Source organism: Cyprinodon tularosa, unplaced genomic scaffold (genome assembly GCF_016077235.1).
Source record: "Cyprinodon tularosa strain WSP-4 unplaced genomic scaffold, ASM1607723v1 ctg264, whole genome shotgun sequence".
Classification (NCBI taxonomy): Eukaryota; Metazoa; Chordata; class Actinopteri; order Cyprinodontiformes; family Cyprinodontidae; genus Cyprinodon; species Cyprinodon tularosa.
The window spans coordinates 294591-312004 of record NW_024038968.1 but is presented as its reverse complement, the minus strand read 5'-3'; the positions used below and the strand labels follow the sequence as shown (position 1 = coordinate 312004).

The 17414-nt window shown below is 37.3% G+C and overlaps 1 protein-coding gene across 1 annotated transcript; it reads left to right on the top strand.

Annotated features, from left to right (window-relative positions):
* The first annotated feature begins 1342 nt into the window (after nt 1–1342).
* chia.1 (chitinase, acidic.1) lies at nt 1343–15529 on the top strand. Its single transcript, XM_038289167.1, has 12 exons — nt 1343–1424; nt 1614–1666; nt 2465–2497; nt 2582–2786; nt 6398–6454; nt 6537–6702; nt 7384–7508; nt 12367–12490; nt 14272–14454; nt 14711–14827; nt 14940–15066; nt 15160–15529. The coding sequence occupies exons 2-12, from the start codon at nt 1648–1650 to the stop codon at nt 15366–15368; spliced, it is 1365 nt and encodes a 454-aa protein (XP_038145095.1). The 5' UTR covers nt 1343–1424; nt 1614–1647; the 3' UTR covers nt 15369–15529.
* Nucleotides 15530–17414: the final 1885 nt, after the last annotated feature.

Genomic DNA, 17414 nt, shown 5'->3' with positions numbered 1-17414 from the left:
GAGACAAGTTCAGGCCCTCGCTAACCAGTTTTGGACATGCAACCAGTAACTGAAGTCCTCCTACCTAAGGACTCACTCTACCAGGGTTTAGTTTATAGTGCCACCTAGAGGCCAGGCAGGGAGTGTTTAGGCAATTTATTATTTAATAAATATTTCATAGGTAATTTACACATTTGAAATAAATGAAAAATGTTGCAATAAGCTTTACAATCATTTATTAAGTTATTTAATCAGTATTAATAAATAACTAAGGGTTTTCTTCATTCCTGCGATTGACATTTGATCCTCAACAGCAAAATTCCTTAAGGAAAAAAATTGCTTAAGCACATGTCTACCAAAATATCGTATTTTATTTCTTATATATATCAGGTTCAATATAATTGCTGAGATGTGTGAAATCACAAAAGCAAATCTCTGGAGGGGGATCAAAGTTGGTAAGTTTAGTTAAAGTTGGGGACCTTTAACTAAACTTACTTAACAAATATTTGCGTTTTAATATTTAAAATTTCTAAAGTCAGTTTAGTTTTACAGTTTAGTAAATTAATAATGTTTCATTTGAATAGAAACTTCCCTTTAATATTAGCTGCTCTTAAGCTCATTAAATGTATGAAACCAAAACTATGGATGCATATAAAGTAACTCATACGGATTAGTAGTAAATATTGTTTAATAGTTAATAATAAATGTTTAAAGTTCTAACTTAGATAAGAAAAAAAAAATACTTCTGTTAACTGGAAATGCTCATGGAGCTCATTGCACAATAATGGATCAACTCTACAATAAAAGAGGACATTAATCTATGAAAACATTTAAACCCAGAAAAAAATACCCAAAACAATAAAGGTAATACGGAAAAACAATCTAAGAAAACAGTTTTCGCTCTCATTTTTTTCTGATCTATACTTTCTAAACATTTAGTAATGTTTGTCGTTTGTTTTTTTCTTTTTTTTCTTTCCTTTCCCACCCTCTGTGTTTATTGCTTTAAGCAAGTAATATATGTGGTGTTAATTCGGATCTAGAAAATGTAAAATAAAAAGGATTTAATAAGTTTTACTTCTGCCTAAACCCTTTAGGTCAAAATTCCAACCGTAAAGTTGCAAGATTTGTTCTCAGGTACTTTATTATTTTATCTTTAGACTGTTTAGTCCTCCTTTTCATTAGATGTTTTCGTATCTTTTTCATATTTGTAGAGATGCTGAATGATTACACTAACTTACGATGACTATTCCCACCCTGATAACCACAGACCTTTTCCCAGAACTGCGGTTGGTCTTTCTTTGAAGTAGGCGTTATTAATCATATTTGGCATGCTGACTTCTTATCAGCTGTACTTTGCCACCTTCTATTAGTCATTAATTGGTAAAATATAAATAAGATCCCTCTTTAGTAAAATCAGTACTCTTCTTTGTTCCACTTGAAGAAAGGTAATTGTTTATATTGTATATTGCCTCATAATATCAGCATTTTCATATTTCCAGAGTTATGCGAAACTAGATTGATGTTATTTTCCTAGTTGCTGCATTTAAAAAAAAAGGAGATCAAAGAAAAAAACAAATTCATTCATGAACATCTGTGTTTAAAAGTCTGCTAATTTTTTAACTTCTAATCTGCAGGTTAGCAGGTGGTTTTGACTCACAAGAAGAAAAAATGACTAAACTACTTTCAGGTAAACTGTCATTATTTCTTCACTCTGAAATGCAATTTGACATTTTTTATTTGGATTCAAACCAGAGAGTCTAATTTTTCCCTCTGCAAAAAATAGGCAGACTGCTGCTCAGCTAATTAAAGGTTAATAAGCTACTGTTAGCTGAGTAATTAGTAGGCATATCTGCTCAGTTAGCAACAGGGATCTCAGCAGCTCTATAGAAAAGCAGCTTTTAGATCGCTACAGTAGCAGCACTTTTATTTTTTCTATAATATACAGTAACTTATCAAAGATGAATTTATCTTAACCATATAAAGCCAGAAACATTGTATGTAAAACTTGCATTTAACGCATGTAGTTTTTTTTTTTAATCAAACAAAGTATTTTGCAAATCCTTTCTAAATGTAGAATATCGGGACAAATTGCAATAAAGTGTCTGAAATGGTTATGAATTATGACGAAATAAATAAAAAAACAAAGAATAAATAAAAAAGGAAAAAGGAATGTTTTATCTTTTGTGAAGAGCTTTCAGAGAAATATTTTATATATTGTTTTAAAAGCGCAAACAGACTGCATTATACTATTCAGATACAAGATGTATCTGAAGATCATTAAATTTATGAGAAATCTGATCTAAATGATTTTTCTGGCATTTGGATCTTATGAAGAGGGGGGGTCTGTTGAGTTAGCTGCTAAGAAAATTAATTTAATTTGTTTCTCTGTGGCTATTTTTTGTTTAATATGTTTTATTTCAGTATGTAGATAAAAGGTGATTCATTATTTTCTCGTTCTTCATCCCTCTCTCTGGTTTGCCTCTAGTCGCTTTGGGCTTTCTGCTCATTCTGCACATCGGTAAGTTTCTGCAGTGGGAGTAAAAGTTGATATTTTTAGCTAGAAAGCTTAACATCTCTGCCTTTACTCTCCAAATGTTCTCAGCTGCATCCAGTAAGCTGGTGTGTCACATGACCAACTGGGCCCAGTACAGACCAAGTGGTGCTAAATTCACTCCAGACAACATTGACCCTTTCCTCTGCACCCATGTTATCTACTCTCTGGCTACAATCAACAGCTTCAACCAGATTATTCCCATCGAATGGAATGATGAGCAGCTGTATAGCAGCCTTAACAGCCTCAAAAACTAGTAAGTCCCCATAGTTACACCTTTCAGATGCCTATCATTTCCATATGGTCAGATATTTTTATACAGTATTATTTTATTGATTGTGGAGCTACTGACAGTTTTAAAAACAAAAATGAAAGCACAGAAACAATTAAATGAAAGGTACAAAGAATATATCTGTTAAGCATCCTAATTTATTATATTATTGTGTTGTTGATCTGAAGGATCTAAAAATTACACAGCATTTCCAGTATGGAGTCCTTGTCAAAAACCTTTTATATGCTCCACATGTTATGGTATCATTATTGATACCACTGTTACAAATGCTAATTGGTGCCTATATGTTGTCTAAGTTTTTTAAAGGAATAGTACACCCAAAACATGTTTAGCCTTCATTTTCTACTCACCCCCATGCTGAACAACACTCTGGAGTACTTTTTTGATATCTCAAATGCATCTGGAGATCTGGGAGGCTTCTTGCTGTCTGCTGACATTCAAATAATGGAGGTCTATGGCGCCCGAGGCAGAAAGGTCCATAAAAGTCCACAAAAAACGTGTCAATATTCCTCCATACTGCTCGTCCAATGTATTCCAAGTGTCCTGAGTGGGTAGCGTCCATAATTTACTCGAAACGAAGTCATTTAGAATGTTTTTAGAGCATAAACAGTAGTTTATAGGATTTCCTAAAACCGCGTTCACGAGTCTACGGAAACCGCGGCAGACCAAACCAGATGAAAGTGCGCATTCAGCTCGGCAAAGAACTCATGCTCTTCCTCAACACTGAAGTCCTCAGACATTTTTCTTTCGTTGTTTCTTTCTTTGCACAGGTAAACAGCACATTTCTTCTTCTACGCTTGCATTATCGGCAGAGCAGACGCTGAATGCGCACTTTCATCTGGTTTGGTCTGCCGCGGTTTCCGTAGACTCGTGAACGCGCTTTCAGGAAATCCTATACACTACTGTTTATGCTCTAAAAACATTCTAAATGACTTTGTTTCGAGTAAATTCTGGACGCTACCCACTCAGGACACTTGGAATACATTGGACGAGCAGTATGGAGGAATATTGACACGTTTTTTGTGGACTTTTATGGACCTTTCTGCCTCGGGCGCCATAGACCTCCATTATTTGAATGTCAGCAGACAGCAAGAAGCCTCCCAGATCTCCAGATGCATTTGAGATATCAAAAAAGTACTCCAGAGTGTTGTTCAGCATGGGGGTGAGTAGAAAATGAAGGCTAATCATGTTTTGGGTGTACTATTCCTTTAATACCAGTGCAGCGCTAAAAGACTCTGCACTAAAAGACCCAGACTGCACCATGGCTGATGTACACTGATTTTATTGATTCGGGTTCCTTGTAGTGCCCGCACTGCAGCTGCATCTTGTTCATTTTGAGCCTGGTGCTATGGCTACTGAAAAACCCTGTTGCATTATGGGCCCCGCCTTCTGGTTTTGGAGACCGTTGTTTAGACTGGAGACCATTGAGCCTTACCAGACTGTGTTTATGGCCAGGCTAAAGCAACAGTATTATATTAACATTTATCAGTCAATTCATAAAGTAATGGGAATGAATGGTTTCTGGAGGGAAAGTGGAAAAAGTTGTTTTTAAAAATCAATCTTTGGTTATATAAATCATCCACAGGAAATTATATTTAGTATATGAAGGCTATGAAAACCTATTTTTTTAAATCTATAACGCTCTAACAAAACTATTAGCATTATAATTCTCATTAATTTAAATCTCTCATTTGATCAGTGTGCCTTCTGCACAGTGCTGCAGAATGTTTCCTCAGGGAAGAGCCAGAACTTCCCAGGGATTTCCTGGAATCAGCCAATGGTTGAGTTGTTACCCCAACAGACTTGATCTAGTATAACCAAGACACAGCGTATACAGGTGCTGGTCATAAAATTAGAATATCATGAAAAAGTAGATTGATTTCAGTAATTCCATTTAAAAAGTGAAACTTGTATATTATATTCATACATTACATACAAACTCATATATTTCAGATGTTTATTTTGTTTAATTTTGATGATTACAAATGACAACAAATGAAAATCTCAAATTCATCATATCAGAAAATTAGAATATTGTGAAAAGGTTCAAAATTGATGGCCCCTGGTGCCACACTCTAATCAGCTAATTAACTCAAACCACCTGCAAAAGCCTTTAAATGGTCTTTCAGTCTAGTTCTATAGGCTACACAATCATGGGGAAGACTGCTGACTTGACAGTTGTCCAAAAGACGACCATCGACACCTTGCACAAGGAGGGCAAGACACAAAAGGTCATCGCTAAAGAGGCTGGCTGTTCACAGAGCTCAGTGTCCAAGCACATTAATAGAGAGGCGAAGGGAAGGAAAAGATGTGGTCGAAAAAAGTGTACAAGCAAGAGAGATAACCGCACCCTGGAGAGGATTGTGAAACAAAACCCCTTCAAAAATGTGGGGGAGATTCACAAAGAGTGGACTGCAGCTGGAGTGAGTGCTTCAAGAACCACCACACACAGACGTATGAAAGACATGGGTTTCTGCTGTCGCATTCCTTGTGTCAAGCCACTCTTGAACCACAGACAGCGTCAGAAGCGTCTTGCCTGGGCTAAAGAGAAACAGGACTGGACTGCTGGTGAGTGGTCCAAAGTCATGTTCTCTGATGAAAGTAAATTTTGCATTTCCTTTGGAAATCAAGGTCCCAGAGTCTGGAGGAAAAGAAGAGAGGCACTTCATCCACGTTGCTTGAAGTCCAGTGTAAAGTTTCCACAGTCAGTGATGGTTTGGGGTGCCATGTCATCTGCTGGTGTTGGTCCATTGTGTTTTCTGAGGTCCAGGGTCAACGCAGCCACATACCAGGAAGTTTTAGAGCACTTCATGCTTCCTGCAGCTGACCAACTTTTTGGAGATGCAGATTTCATTTTCCAACAGGACTTGGCACCTGCACACAGTGCCAAAGCTACCAGTACCTGGTTGAAGGACCATGGTATCCCTGTTCTTAATTGGCCAGCAAACTCTCCTGACCTTAACCCCATAGAAAATCTATAGGGAATTGTGAAGAAGAAGATGCAATACACCAGACCCAACAATTCAGAAGAGCTAAAAGCCACTATTAGAGCAACCTGGGCTATCATAACACCTGAGCAGTGCCACAGACTGATCGACTCCATGCCACGCCGCATTGCTGCAGTAATACAGGCCAAAGGAGGCCCAACTAAATACTGAGTGCTGTACATGCTCATACTTTTCATGTTCATACTTTTCAGTTGGCCAACATTTCTATAAATCCTTTGTTTTTATTGGTCTTCAGTAATATTCTAATTTTCTGATATGATGAATTTGAGATTTTCATTTGTTGTCATTTGTAATCATCAAAATTAAACAAAATAAACATCTGAAATATATGAGTTTGTATGTAATGTATGAATATAATATACAAGTTTCACTTTTTAAATGGAATTACTGAAATCAATCTACTTTTTCATGATATTCTAATTTTATGACCAGCACCTGTATATGGATGTATTACAGGATGGATGGATGAATGAAACTGGCCTACTGCTAAACTGCAGCGTATTGACAGGAGAGTGACTGTTAACGTCTCCTTCTCTTGACTCTATTTCTTGTCTTTCTGTCTCTCAGCAACCCTGCGCTGAAGACTCTGCTGTCTGTGGGAGGCACAGTGAATGGGGTTAGCCCGTAGGTTCTACTTTAAACACTTTTTACTCTTTAATGCAATGAACGTTTTTCTATAAACTGAAATCAAATGTTTTCCTTTCAGATTTATTTCCTTGGTTGGCAAACCTGATAGTCGTGAAGCTTTCATTAAGTCAGCGATAAGCTTCCTGCGAAGCCATAACTTTGATGGGCTAAACATCGCCTGGGAATACCCTGGACACAACGGCAGCCCACCGGAGGACAGGGAGAGGTTCACTCTGCTGGTTACGGTTAGCAAGCCCTGCAATGCATTGACATGCTTTCTTTTAAAGTTTTTCTTGTTATAATCATTTATCTAACCATCTTTTGAAAAAAAATGTTTTTTTTTGTTAAAAAAAAGAAAACCATTCTGAGGTTTAGATGGGACCATCTTTTTAATTTTCACTTCTTTCTGTTTAGTGCCTAATACCAATTTCATCCAATATCTTATTTCATTATTGTAAACTTAAAGCCCATTATGGCACCAGGTATAACAAGCAATTAGACAACTTTATTTATCCCGATTGGGACAATTCCTTCGAACAATACACAAGAAAAACATCAAAAAAATAAATAAACATTTAATAACATAAGAAATAAGATGTGTCAGGCAGCTTTGGGACCAGAATCTATAATAGAAAACACAGGAAAAAAAGTAAAGATAACAGAGTGGTCTTAAAAAAGAAAACAGCCCAGCCAGCCTGCATAGAGTCTAATGGCTGTTGGTACAAATGAATTAGCATAGCGCTTTGCTTTACGTAGCGGTGTCCTTAAGGCAGTGAAGAGAGTTCATTTTAGAGAACCTGTTAGATGAAGAGATGATCACTTTAGGTTTTTATGCAATTTGTTGATTACAAAAGGAAGGCAGCCCCCTCTGGTTTACACCATCCAGACAGCAGCGATGAACCATGGCTCTTTGTTTCTGTCAACAGGAGCTGGCCAAGGCGTTCCAGGATGATGCCACAGAAAACAGGAAGACAAAGCTGCTTCTCTCAGTCAATGTGGCCGGCTTCATTTCAACTATTGACAAAGCTTATGAGGTCAACAAGATTGCACCGTAAGTTGCCCAGTCCTGAATTATTCAAAGCTGGTACATGGTACAGCGTTTCCTCAACATGGAGAACGAGAAATACATATTATCATGCTCTAAATAATCTATCTTCCATAGTTAATTTTTGACTTCGTATTTATCTATACAAAATCTAACCAATAAGTAGTTATTAAAGAGACGTCTCATTTTTCTAACACTGAGAGATTTTGAGTTTTGTGACCATCTTTATCCTTCCCCCAAAACACCAGACGCCTTTTAGATCCAGAGGCGTCAACAAAGTACAAATATTTTGTTACTCTGGTTAAAGGTACACTATGCAACCGGTGTTGATTTTCCAGCGAGGCTCCCCCCAGAGGGCGAAAGTAAAAGTGCACTGTCGTGAATATGCTCAGCTGTTCTCCTGGTTTCTCCGTCAAGCCAGGCGCGGTTGTTTTGGCGAACGCAACGAATGACTAACACAGTGAAAGTAGGAACATGCACACAGAGAGAGAGAAACCATTCCAATGTTACTTACAATCGCATCAGCAAAAACGCGAGGTCCGCATCAGCCTTGCAGCCTTCTTTTTATTTTAGCTCTCGCCATTCGGAAAAAGCTTGCCCGATGTTCACCCGTGTACGACTCCTCTCTCTGTCCGGAGCCCTTTTCCTCTTTCTTGCCTGCTCCGACATGGGCTTTCGCTGTTTTCACGCTGGTTCCGCCATGATAACTGCAGAAAGATCGCCCCTGCGCTAGTAACGAGCATGCTTTTAACTGGGGGCGTGTAGCGCTTCCGCCGTAAAGCAAGACCGACTCTCGCGAGACTTCTGAGCCTGTGGGTGCGGGCCGAGGGCTCCTGCAATTGCAAGTGCGGTATTTCCCCCACAGACCACCAGGGCGGCCGAGAAAACCTTTGTTCGACCTGAAATTACTAATTTAATCATCCAAAACGTTATGGAACACATTAATTAACTGAAAAATGTTGCATAGTGTAAGTATGTTTAAGTAAAATGTTGGCTATCTATACCTCACTCAAGTAATAATTTTTTTAGACAACTTTTTCCTTCTGCTTCTTAATTTTTAAAAATGAACTCGTTAGTTTTCTTTCATTTAAGCTCATTTTCATTATGGCCTGTTGATATTTCAAGAAAATAAAAACCATCAAAATAATTAGTTTCATCCAGACAATTCCTTTCTTTGCAGTTGAACTCGGTGCTGCCCCAATTTGTTGTTCGCCACATACCAAAATAAATAATTCTTCGGGATGATGCAAAGTTATATTTAACTCTGTTACCATTAGTTGTAAAACTAAGAAAATGAAGTCTAAGGAAGTTATCATCCAGAATTGTTAACATTATCTCTACATTACTTTTACTTTTATACTTGAAGTAGTTTTAAAAAGCTGAATTTGATTTTCTAACTTCTACAAAAGTGTTTTTAAACAGGAGTAATTATAGTGGAGTAATAAACATCAATACTTTTTAGACCTCTGTTTAGATGTTGTTTTTTAGTCTGTCATAGTCGCAATTTAGTTCAGAAATAGTATTTGAAAATTGGGCTGTTTGGTCAGTATGATTTCATCCCATTTTAGTCCAATAATAGACGTTGAAGAGATGTTACAAACCCTGTTTTTAATAGGTCTTTTAAACAATCTCAAAATTACGGCTTTTCACCTTTCAGTTCTGAATCAAATGAAGATAGTTTGTATATAAATGATGTTGTCTTTTCAACCAATTTGTGCTCGATAGGTATGCACATGGTGAAAGATAATCCTTCTTCCTTACAAAGCTGGGTTTAACACTGTTGCATTTATTTTAAATTATTTGATTTTTTTTTTCTTTAAATGTGGATGTGAGCAGATTTAGGCAAGTGGGTTTTTTTTATGTAGTCATTTCCTGCACATTGTCATGTTCGGGCGAATATGCCTAACCCACATGCAGAACACTCGGAGGCAGAAGAAAAGTTCAAAGATTTATTTGACAATAAATGTTTAAAGTAGTTGTGGTTCAGAGAGTGGCTTGACTGGTCACAAGAGGATTCTGTTAGAGCACACAGGTTAATCAGATCCAGGATGTGATTTGACTGGTCACAAGTGGGTTCACTGCAGGGGAGGACAGAGAAGTTAGCGGAGGTCCAGGGAATTTTGCAGGTAGAGTGATTTCAGATCTGTACCTGTTCTTGAGTGGAGCGGAGCTGCAGAGGGTGGGAACCTTGAGGGTCCAGAGGCTGACGGCAGGCAGAGGGCAGAGGCGGAGGCGGAGCTTTACTGAGTGCAGGCAGATCACTGATTGAGTTTCCGGTAATCTTCTGAGAGCGGGCAGGCAGATTACCGGTAGAGAAACTCTCCAGAGTTTCAGGTTTCAGGCAGGTTCAATCTGAGGAGCAGAGAGGAGAGAAAACAGATCAGGTTGGGTTCTCAGGGGGGTCAGAGTTACAGACAGGCTGGCTGGCTCAGGCTTGCTAACCGTTACTGGCAAACACTCTGGTACTGGAGAGAAGCCCTCTGCCTCCTTAAGTACGGATCTCCTGATGAGCAGATGAGCGACAGGTGGTGCAATCAGCTCAGGCTCCAGGAGATCTCGTACGCCCTCTGGTGGAGAAAGTGGACAGACCTCCAGATCCCAACACACGTTTTAAAAGTTCACAAGTCTCATCTCAGTGTCCATCACACTTACACTCAAGTGAAACAGGACATTGTCTAAAAACAATCATTTTGTTTGAAGCCATTATACTTTCTTTAATGTGAAATTCTTTTTTCTTATTTTCTACCTGAGTGTTAAAAACTCTTATAATTAAATTAATAAAATGAAAGAAAACCGTTTTTTCATGATTTCATTGAGCTCAGCAGAATCTGAGCCTTGAGGAAATTTATTTTGATGATCATTCATAAAACGGTAAAATCGGGGACATTTCTGGGGACAGCTCTAGTCCAGTGGCGGCCGGCCCATAGGGGGCGCTGGGGCACCGCCCTCCCTGATAAGAAGAGAGAAACGTAAAATATATTTTTAGAAATTAACTCATAAATGTCAGTTTTACTCTCTAGACTGTGTAACTATAAGCAAAACTAATTATATAAACTACATTTCCCTATCTACTGTCATTAATTTGTGGATTTCCACAGACAGACTCCTACCGTCTCTGTTCTGGGGGCGCTGATCAGACAGCCCCACATTTGCAGAGAATCTGTCAATCATGTACTATTGCTAGGTGAATTTAATGGCCAATCAGCGTCTCGGAACTTTATGGTATTGGGGCGCTGAAAATACTGCGCTTTACCAGGCTTCTGAACCCAAGCGCAGGTGCAGACAGTTAGAGGGAAGATGGCGAATGTAACGAACGAGATGCAGCTTCCACCAAATTCGGTGAGATCCTTATTTATCTACCCGTTTGCCAGAAGAACATCTCTGTTGTAGGATATGAACATTTCATGTCATGGTTATTGTGACTGTGACGAATCCACCTCGTCGCTTAAAACAACCTCTAACTTTGCGCGCCACACACACATTCCTGTTATACTGTGTTTGTGAGGACCAATTCACTCGCGCTGAGACCAGTAGCTCCATGAACTTAAAACACACAAGCTGTTCCTGGTTACCTGCTGGCGTATTGAGGGTGCACACTTAATATTTCAGTGGGGTTAGCCGTGTGTGTGTGTGTGGGTGTGTGGGGGGTGTGGGTGTGTGTGTGTGTGTGTGTGTGTGTGTGTGTGTGTGTGTGTGTGTGTGTGTGTGTGTGTGTGTGGGTGTGTGGGGGGTGTGGGTGTGTACGTGTTTATGCTACGGGAACTTGTCATCTTCAGTCTGGCTGCGTCTTTGCTGGGTTCAAACCCAGTTTGGTGTAATTGAATAAGTAAATGAATCTGTGTAAAAGAATTAAGTTGTAAAAATTATTTGTTTTTGTACATCAATTGTTTGTGGAGGTAATATATGGACAAAACTGATTAATGAGAAGAAATCAGAAATAAGAGAGCCTGAGGTGAGGGGCTTAAACTATTTAATGAGGGCTGTGGGAAGAAAAGCGTCAGTTTTTGTTTTCTGTTTCTTTGTTACATTGCTGGTAACTGGAGGGAGGCTGAGGCCCAGAGGATCTTGTACATGTTTAGTTTCTTTTGCACCCTGTTTTGAGTTTTTGAGCTCAATAAATCACCAACACCGGTAACCCGACTGAGACTGGATTCTTGGAGGCCAAAGAACCCCGTCACAGTGACCCAAATCATCACTGTTACTGTTATTATATAGTAAATTAAATCATTACTGTTAAATTGTATGTATTGTCCAATTGTTTATTTGAGTTCTTATTCCGGATTAGTTGGAGACATACACTAGGCTATATCAGCCCCACCAAAAATATTTTTCACCAGCCGCCACTGCTCTAGTCCCCGTTTTGGACCACCTGTCCCCGGAATTTGGGGGTGTCTGGTCACCCTGAGTTTAACTCCCTTTACATTTATCTATTTTTCATATGCAGAATGTCTATAGAAGCGATGACATTTTGCAGGTAGTGTCTGTATCCCCCAAAAAACTCCTTGATCAGCTTTTCTGATCAAGGAGCTTTCTGGTAAAAGTTAAATTTACTGAATTCTATTGTGTAATGCTCGGACCCCCGAATGCTCGAAATGTGCAACTCCTGATGCCCATAAACTTTGCAATTAAACCCGAGGTTTGTTATGCCTTTGGTGTGAACGCAGCATTGGAGTCAGATTCCTGGTTTGTGTTTTCAAAAATGTAACAAATAAAGCTAAAATAGCCAATAAAATCATTCATCAAAATATGTGATGAATGACAGAAAGCCATAGAGGGGCTGCTCTCTGGCCCTTATAGTCTGTTATTTGTAGTTGCAAAGAATTTCCTGTTATTCAGCAATCTTTTTCTACCTGTATCTCAACAGCCACTTTGACTTCATGAACATCATGTCATATGACTTCCATGGACACTGGGAGGCCGTGACTGGACACAACAGCCCTTTGTACCGCAGCTCGGTGGATATTGGATCACAGCTGGACTATAACATAGTAAGAAACTAAGTCTCACAGATTCTTTTTAAACAATTTTAATTTATTGCTTTATTACTTTATATTTTTAGAAAGGAGGAAGACTGGATAGAAATGTGTGGCTTCATCTCTGCGATGCTTTAAGGGTTATCATCAGTCCAGTTGTCTAAATTAGTCCTTTATGCTGACTTTAATGGGTGAACTTACTTGGAAAATGTTTTTCAACACATTTACATGCATAATTACACATAAACATAGGAAACCGGTCTAGCATTTATATATATATAAATATATATATATATATATATATATATATATATATATATATATATATATATATATATATATATATATATATATATATATATATATGTATATATACATATATATATATATATATATATATATATATATATATATATATGTATATATACATATATATATATATATATATATATATATATATATATATATACATATATATGTGTATATATATATATATATATATATACATACATATATGTATATACGTATATATATATATATATATATATATATGTATATATACACATATATATACATATATATGTATATATATGTGTATATATATATATACATATATATGTATATATATGTGTATATATATATATGTATATATATGTGTATATATATATATATACACATATATATATGTATATATGTATGTATACATATATACATATGTCTACGGTCTAGCATTTATATATATATATATATATATATATATATATACATATATGTCTATATATATGTATGTATATATATATATATATATATATATACACATATATATATGTATATATGTATATATACATATGTCTACGGTCTAGCATTTATATATATATATATATATATATGTATATATATATATATATATATATATATATACATGTATATATACATATATGTATATATGTATATATACATATGTCTACGGTTTAGCATTTATATATCTATATATACATACATATATGTATATATGTATATATACATATGTCTACGGTTTAGCATTTTTATATCTATATATACATACATATATATATATATATATATATATATACGTATATATACATATATATATATGTATATATACATATATATATATGTATATATATATATATATATATTTATATATATGTATATATGTATATATACATATATACATATATATATACATATATATGTATATATATATGTATATATATATATATACATATGTCTACGGTCTAGCATTTATATATATATATATATATGTATATATATGTATATATACATATATACAAATGTCTACGGTCTAGCATTTATATATATATATACTTATATATACTTATATATACTTATATATACTTATATATCAGCAAACACTATTCAATGAGAGCGTTCACGCATAACACTGTCCCCATTGCATTTATGAGCATCTTATCATTTTTATTATCATTTATCTCTACTCACAATAAGCCGTCCATGTGGCCATAGGCTGTCTCAGTGATAATCACGGCAGCCTTGTGGAGTCTTTTTTTTTTTTCTGATCAAATAAATCTTGAGAAAAAACAGGTATTCAGACCTACTGGACATGTTTGAAATTGGGTGTGGGGAATTGGCACTATATAAATAAACTGTAATAAATGAATTGTAAGCCTCAGTTATGATGGAAGAATATTGTTGTTGTCCTAAATTGATCCGTATATTTACTACTTAAACAGATGCATGAAGTCAGTGTGTCCAAAAGCTTTACACTTTACTTTGTGACCGTTTCTCCATAGAACTCCTCTGTATCTCACTGGCGGATGTGGGGAGCACCAGCAGAGAAGTTGCTCCTGGGTTTTCCCACTTATGGCCGAACTTACCGTCTCAGCACATCGGCAAGTGAACTGGGAGCTCCATCAAATGGCCCTGCAGATGCTGGACCCTACACTCGCACAGCTGGGTTCTGGGCCTACTATGAGGTAAGAATTCATGATTAAAAAACTTAGCTAAATTTTTACTGAAATAAGTGATAAAGAAAGTACTGAAATGTTGCTTAATGACTCAAAAGCTTTTAATTAAAGCTAAATGTGTCCACTCTTAATTAACAAGACACTAGTATTACAGAAACGTGGATCAGTAAAATAAATGTAAAAATGAAAAGGAGATGGCTAAGTTAAAACTGGTTTGAAAAATATATACATCACAGAATATTTCATATATTTTCTGTCTTCCCAGATCTGTGATTTCACCAACAGTGCAACACTTTCATGGATCTCTGAGCAGCAGGTTCCATATGCCACATATGGCAGTGCTTGGGTAGGCTACGATGACAAGCGCAGCTTTTCTTCCAAGGTAAGAACTTCTGCTCTTTGAGCTAAGCTCTCTTTTTCAGTTTCACCTGCTTCAATCAGTCTAATGACCATTTGATGTGGATTCTTCTGGTTAACTGTTGGTGAACTTTTAGGTCCAGTGGATGACCAAAGCCTCTCTGGGTGGTGCTCATGTGTGGACTCTGGACATGGATGACTTTAGTGGATCCTTCTGTTCAGATGGACCTTACCCCCTCATAAACCATCTTAGATTGTCAATGGGTAAATATTCTTCAAATCTGGTGAACTGTTAGCATCTTATTTTTGTAACTACCTCACCTGAATATACATATTCTCTGTTGTCTCTGTATGAAGGTTTTGGTCCAAAGCCAACCACCACCCCACGACCCACAACCACCAGGGATCCCATTGCTGATTTTTGCAAGGGCCGTCCTGATGGGTTGTATGAGAACCTCGCTGATAAGAACACCTACTTCCAGTGCTTCCAGGGAATCACTTACCTACATCGCTGTCAGCCTGGCCTTGTTTATTGGGATTCCTGCAAGTGTTGCAACTGGCCTTAAGCCTTAAGGTCTATGTCATTAAAACAGCCGAAATTGTTATTACTGCTTAACATCAGAATCACTTTTCAGGAGCATTTTTTAAATCATCTATATATATAAATATATTGCATCTGATTCAGCGCTGAAGGCATTAGACAAATAAAATTATACTACACAAATTAGTAGCTATTTTGTTTTCTTTGAATGATACACAAACATCATTGAAACACCTACCATTTGAATTTGGACTAAGGTCTTAGTGTCAGAGTCTTGGTCTGTTTGTTCCTGTTTTTCTTGGTTTTCCATTTGTTGTTCTCTGCTGCCCTCTTGTGTCCTCCCTTGCTCTGTTTTTCCGTTCTGCCTTCACCTGTTTTCAATTCCCTCGTTAGCCCTCTCTTTGTCTCTGTCCCCTTTAAAAGCCCTCCCTCTTCAGTTCCTGTTTGCTGGATGCTCGTCTAACTTCTGTCTGTGTTCCTCGTCTCTCCTAGGCTTCTAGTTTTGGTTTTCCCCCAATGTCTCCTTGTTTCAGGTGCGTTAGTAGTTTTCTGTTGGACTTTGATTCCTGCCCTTGGATCTGAGAACTTAAATAAACCGACTTTAATTCACCTCTGCCTACTGGTCTCTGCATTTGGGTCCTCCTAACAAACACCGCTTCATGACACTTAGTAGTTCTACAAAAAGCTTAACACAAGACCGCGATGAAACTTTGGCTGAAATATAAACAATTTCAGCTTCAAGATGATTTATGAAAATAAATATTGCTGCATTTCTTTATTTGCAAAGAAGGTTATTGTGGCAATTTCAGCAACAGGACAGGGGTGCAGGAAATTTGACACAAATGCATGAAGTTTATTGTTTCCCCATTAGCTGTCAGAAACTTGACTACAATTCTTCCTGGGAACCTTCTTAAAAGTCAGGCAGACGATTCTACGTATGCGTTCCACCTTGAAAAAACAAGAGCAGCTGAGCTCCAGTCCAAAGGAAGCAGCACCCATAGCCAAACGTGGCACATGGCATATGTCAGTTAAAAAACGACATATGCCTGTTGGGAACTGGCTTATGTTGGTTCCCAACTGGTATATGGCATTTTTCAAAAAAGGTTTTTTAAAACCGTCATCTCAGATACCACTTTTGGCTCTCGCTGTCACTCCAAAAGGCAGTTGTGTTCTGTGCTTACTGAAGTCTAGATCGGTGTCTCTTTACTGCACCAAAACATACTAAACACTTTCAAAGCATAAAAATGGGAGGACAATACCGTATCATAAGCCAAGAAACTAGGAATAAAAAAGAAAATAACACTCAGTACCCTTCACTGCTACACATGGATTCACTTTAGTTAAATTTACTGTATTCAAATAACTTGTTCGCATCAAATTTCTTCTCAAGGATTTTTCAAAGGGAGACAGATCAACTTAACATAGAAATACATGACCAAGTCAATCAGGTCATAAAGCCAGACCAGGGGATCATCCGTCATCAGGAGTAATGGGATGTGGCCAAGGCTCTCGTCTTGACCGATCAAGAGTCCCTAAAAGGCTTTACCACAGACAAGGTTTGAGTTGCACCTGATTCTCTAAATCAGGGGTCTTCAACGTTTTCCAGGCCAAGGACCTCCAAACTGATGGCGAGATGGAGCAGGGACCCCCTTATTATATATATTGTATGAAATTGTGCTATATCAAACTGGTCCTATAGTCACTCCATTATATAATATGAAGTCATGTAATCAAAGTACCGTAAATCCTCTAATATTGGCCTGTATTTCATTAGCAGCCGGGTCTCTAATAATGGCCTGTGTCGCTGTCGGTGGAGGTAAATACTGGCCGGAAACTCTTATTCAGGCCGGGGGGAAATGTTTGCTAAAGAATCCAAGCCATTAGCATGGGAAGTCTTATCCTTACACAGAGATCGTAGTCGCCTCAATCGTCCTAATCCAAAAATGATGAGGAGATTATGGGGAGAGATGAAGAGGAGGAGGAAATTGTGGAGGATTAAACAGAATTGGAGAATTTTTATTTTTTTGTTTCACTTCAAACTAAGCAAGACTATTTGAGTGAGCGGCAAGGT